Source organism: Hylaeus volcanicus, chromosome 9 (assembly GCF_026283585.1).
Source record: "Hylaeus volcanicus isolate JK05 chromosome 9, UHH_iyHylVolc1.0_haploid, whole genome shotgun sequence".
Classification (NCBI taxonomy): Eukaryota; Metazoa; Arthropoda; class Insecta; order Hymenoptera; family Colletidae; genus Hylaeus; species Hylaeus volcanicus.
In genome coordinates, this window is record NC_071984.1 from 619267 (window position 1) to 624389 (window position 5123).

General features: G+C 36.3%; 1 protein-coding gene across 1 annotated transcript in view; it reads right to left on the reverse strand.

Annotated features, from left to right (window-relative positions):
* Positions 1-5123, reverse strand: part of LOC128881952 (uncharacterized) — a 164891-nt gene that overhangs the window by 5688 nt on the left and 154080 nt on the right. Inside the window, exons 28-32 of the mRNA XM_054133425.1 lie at positions 4078-4282; positions 1610-1868; positions 872-983; positions 622-744; positions 300-454 (exon numbers count right to left, since the gene is read on the reverse strand). Of these exons, the coding sequence (XP_053989400.1) occupies positions 300-454; positions 622-744; positions 872-983; positions 1610-1868; positions 4078-4282 (854 nt within the window). The remainder of the gene's footprint in view (positions 1-299; positions 455-621; positions 745-871; positions 984-1609; positions 1869-4077; positions 4283-5123) is intronic.

A 5123-nucleotide genomic window follows, 5' to 3' on the forward strand; every position in this document is an offset into this window, starting at 1 on the left:
ATATTTTTTGTATATTTTACGTGCTCAACTTTATCTTAATCGCTAATAAAATTTGCGAGATTTACAACGATCCCTCAGAGGAAGCATTTGAGTGCAAAGGGTTGATGCATCAATTAAAAGGATTTTGGGTAATCAAGAAAAGACAAAAATGATTTCAACGCGTCGTACAACGTGTTGTACAACAAATTGTACAACGTGTTGTATAACTTGTTGTACAATAGATTGTATCGCGTATGAAGCGTTTAAGGGATACCACATCGCACATAATAGAAATTCTTTGTAGAAATTCTTTCACTAACCAGTGAATTGAAGTGGGGCTGAGTTGTGTTTATATTGACTGGTATGGACGGCATGTAGTGATGATGTCCCATGCTCATTTTTCCCCCAGCTGATCCGTTTGCTAGGAGACTGTGCGCGGCTGGAGCGGCAACTGGTTTATTTTGAACTGGTGTTTCTGTAATTAATACAGATTTATTACATTTATAGCAAATATAAATAGATGAACTACGTATGATCAACAAATAGAAAATTATTTTAAGAAATGTTGTCATCGTGACATGCAAAGAATTTTATTAGAGTCTAGAATTAGAAGTAAGTGTATCAATAGTGAAAATACTATACCTGATCTGTGTCCAGGTTCTGTAATGACTTCGACGTAAGAGATAGGGAATATTCCTTTTCGATTTCCAATACGTCCCTCATACCAGTTCTCATCCACTCTCCTTGTCAGGACAACGAACTCTCCTGAAAGAAATTGTCAGAGTTGTATATGGATTATTCAAACATTAATACTATAGATTGATAGCTTTGTAACGACGTTAGTATTTCAGGAATTTAGTTGTTATCATAGATGGATAGATAAAGTAGTTACCTTTGGCCAATGAAAGTTCGAGATTGGTCTGAGCGACGAAGTTGAATTTAGCTCTTGCTTGACCTTCGTAAGGTTTCTTTGGTGTTGTTCTCATGCCATCGTATGGTAAAATCTGTAACATAACAAAGTGGTGTATATTTGGTGGTATATTTTTATAAATAAAATACTAATTATAGAAAATGATAGAAAAATTAGAGAAAAAAGAAACTTTTTTGTCAAATTCGATGTTAGAAGGCTATTCCCTTGCCAACCATAACGCAGTGTTACTTCACTTTCTTCTAGAGAGTATTTACTCCATCTCCTTGTTTTACTATTTCGAAAAGTCTCATTGCCATTGGTTTTATTATCTCTTTTAAATAATCTTGTGTATTATTCCATCCAACAATTTATCTTACTATAATTAAATGTGTTCCATATTTTCTTTTATCCATTCCAACTAGATTTAAGTCTGATGATTAAGGCGGTATACTTATAACTTTTTGCTAACTATATAACAAATATTCCCGTACAATTCTTATAAATATTATCATTGCTTTTTCCATAGTTTCACAAATTCGTACATTAAATATTATATTTCCTAAAGACCTCGAAAGATCTTTTACTACTTCTTTTATCGTTCATATCCCTGTTTCTTTCTGTGTATTTCTTTCTGTTTCTTCAATAATTTTGTGACTCACTGTACGTACGTAAAGACAGAAGGAGTACTAACAACACCAATACTCTGCTATCAGGTATTACCTCGACGTAATTCGATGGAAACAGTCCGATCATAGCATTGTGTTCCCCCTCGTACCAGTTCTTGTCCACCTGGCGACGGACAAATATTATGTCACCGCGACGGAAGTTCAATTCCCGCGAGGATTGACCGATAAAGTTGTAAAGCGCTCTCGCTACCAGCCGTGGTTCCGGCGTTTGCTCCTGCGATCTACTTCTGTGGCTCAGGTCGTCCACGAAGTCGTCGTAACGGTTCAAAGGGATCGGCGACTTCTGCGATGGTCTGGAATAAACAAAAGTTTTAGTAAAGAAAATGAAAATGAAGCTATATATCAAATTTAGTTCGTGTGTATGGTATAACTGAACTGTTCACGCGCGGTTTGCACTGTATAAAGTATTTATTTACGTAAAGATATATATATGTACATATAAATGAACTTCGACTATTGCCGCGATCGTACGCATAAAACGCATAAGGAACAATAAAAAACAATCGACGATCCAAGCCGTTGTCGATATATTTCCTAACACTATACAATGTTGGCGAATATTTCTGTATTTTATGGTTATATATGAGAATAATAATAAACGTGTTAATTTTTGGTCTGTGTAAGCTTATTTTTTTGAAACGAATCAGTCTCTACGATTTTTTGAAGAGTTGGAAAAAGCCAGGGGCGTAGCACGGGTAATTTGGCGCCCGGGGGCATTTCAATAAATTTGATAATACAGATAATATTGTGGGATTAATTAATGTTAATTAATTATTTGTAAATTATTCCTGCAAACGTGATAGTGATTCTCTGTTTTATGTTTTTGAGTATGCAAATATCCATTATTCTTTATGAACAAGTTTTACGGCTTGTGTGAGACATACAGGGTGCCCCAAAAATGTTGGAAGTCCTTGAAAGGAGTGGTTCGGGAGGTGATTTGAAACAACTTTTTCCTTAGCGAAAATGTTGTCCGAGGCTTCGTTAAGGAAATATTAAGAGAAAACCCCGAACCAATCAGAGCGCGAGGATGCCGGCGGAGGGCGGTCGCCTAGCGCGTAGCGCACGCCTACTGCAGGCTCTGATTGGTCCGGGGTTTTTTGTTAATATCTCCTTAACGAAGCCTCGGACAACATTTTCACTAAGGAAAAAGTTGTTTCAAATCACCTGCCGAACCACCCCATTCAAGGTGTTACAACATTTTTGGGACACCCTGTATATACAGAGTGGAGGTGATTTGAAACAACTTTTTCCTTAGCGAAAATGTTGTCCGAGGCTTTGTTAAGGAGATATTAACGAAAAACACTGACCAATCAAAGCGCGCTCCATTGGCATACTCGCGCTCTGATTGGTCAGTGTTTTTCGTTAATATCTTCTTAACAAAGCCTCGGACAACATTTTCGCTAAGGAAAAAGTTGTTTCAAATCACCTCCCGAACCACCTCTTTCAAGGTCCTCCAACATTTTTGGGACACCCTGTATAATTTGATTTTTCTAATAGTTTCTTATTCAAAAATAGAGCACTATCCTTGTACAATTTGACTTCGTGGGAATATCAAAACTATTTTGCGCCATTTGGTACCCCCACTTGCCCCCCAATTGCTACACCTCTGGAAAGAGCCGAGAAAAAAAATGTTTCGAACAAGAGACAACTAGTATTTAATCGTCACGAAATTGCAATATGAAAAATAGTAAAAAAATGTGGTTTAATTGAAGGGCCCATGATTTTTTTTTTAAAATGAAACCCTACATAGATCTTTAATGAGTGACAGTTTTGTAGATAATATTGCGACGAATTCAGGAACCTACTATGCTATATAACTTCGGTGTTAAATGAAAACATGGTCTTGACTCGACGAACTAGATGGAAATAGATGAACATGAACATTATGAATGCTCATTTATATAACTGTCGCTTGTTGCTGTTGTTATAAAACCTACTAGTTTACTAAGTGAAAGTATCTGAGTCATAATGCAATTTTTAAACCAACGTCATTCCAAGGTCACAAAATTGCACAATAAGTGATCGTTGGTTATTTTGTAAAATTCAGATGAAGCTTATGTATCCCATTTCATGTTCCTTTTGTATATAAATTTATATATCAAAGATTATAACCCAAAATATCATTTTATAATGTATTTGGTACTGCATCTATTGTATGCAGAGATGGAGGTGTCCATATTCATAAATATGAATATGAATAAATTCACATCACGCGGACTTGTGAATATGAATATGAATAAATTCACGAATAAAAATGAGAATAACGCGTTATTCACATTTTTATTTGCGAATAACTCGCTAAGATTATAATCCAAAATCTCATTTTATAATATATTTAATTTTGCAACTATTGTATATATCTTCTCTTGGAATGTGTTGCTGAAGGAAAATTAGAAGTTACATCGTTTCTATTAATAATTAAATGCTAAGTTTATTTTAGAAAAGCAAAGAATTAATTTCTACGCCTGACATTAAAATCTTTTAATCATTTCTGAAACTTACATGAAGTTGTCAGTGTGACGTCGCGAATCGATGTCATGAAGTTCCTGAAGATACTTGCGACGACGTTCCTCTTGATAAACGCGTCGCATGTTCTCTGCGCTTCGACGTGCGAGTTCTTCCTCACTTAATGGCTCCTTCGCCTCTGTACGTACTGGTGAACGATAGTGAATCGTCACCTCGCCCTCCACATAACGCCTCGGTGATTCTGCGACAGAGAAACTCCGTTATTATGCTCACATGATCGCCGATATCGTTCGATTCTTTTATCTCGGCGTTCCCCGAGTACATTCTCCTCTTCTCAACGTTATATTTCTTATGACTCGATCTATATGAACTCTGAAACGACTGGTGGAAGAAAATGTTACGAAAGAAAATGTCCGCCAAAGCCTGTTCCCTGACTTACTATTAGACTTATTATTATTATTATTATTATTATTATTATTATTATTATTATCAGCATTTGGAATAAAAATAAAATAAAAATTTCTTGTGGAATAAAAGTTCCTTGCAAATCGATGATCAAATATTCAAAATTGGTATCTAATAGGACTCGATGCTTTGTTATGTACAAATTTATTATATATGTTTAATGATCTTGAAGTATGTTGGAGAGAAACTATACATTATATCTATAATGTATCATTATTATACAGGGTGGTTCACGCAACTTGTGCAACCTTATAATTTCCAAAATATGGGTTGCACGAAAAAATATTACACACAAGAGTTACTTGGATTAGAAGGATACAGTATACAGGGTGTGCAAAAAATGTCGGAGGTCCTTAAAGGGGATGGTTCGGGAGGTGATTTGAAACAACTTTTTCCTTAGCGAAAATGTTGTCCGAGGCTTCGTCGAGGAGATATTAACAGAAAACCCCGGACCAATCAGAGCGCGAGGATGCCGGCGGAGGGCGGTCGCCTAGCGCGTAGCGCACGCCTACTGCAGGCTCTGATTGGTCCGGGGTTTTCCCTTCATATCTCCTTACCGAAGCCTCGGAGAACATTTTCGCTAAGGAAAAAGTTGTTTCAAATTACCTCCACTCTGT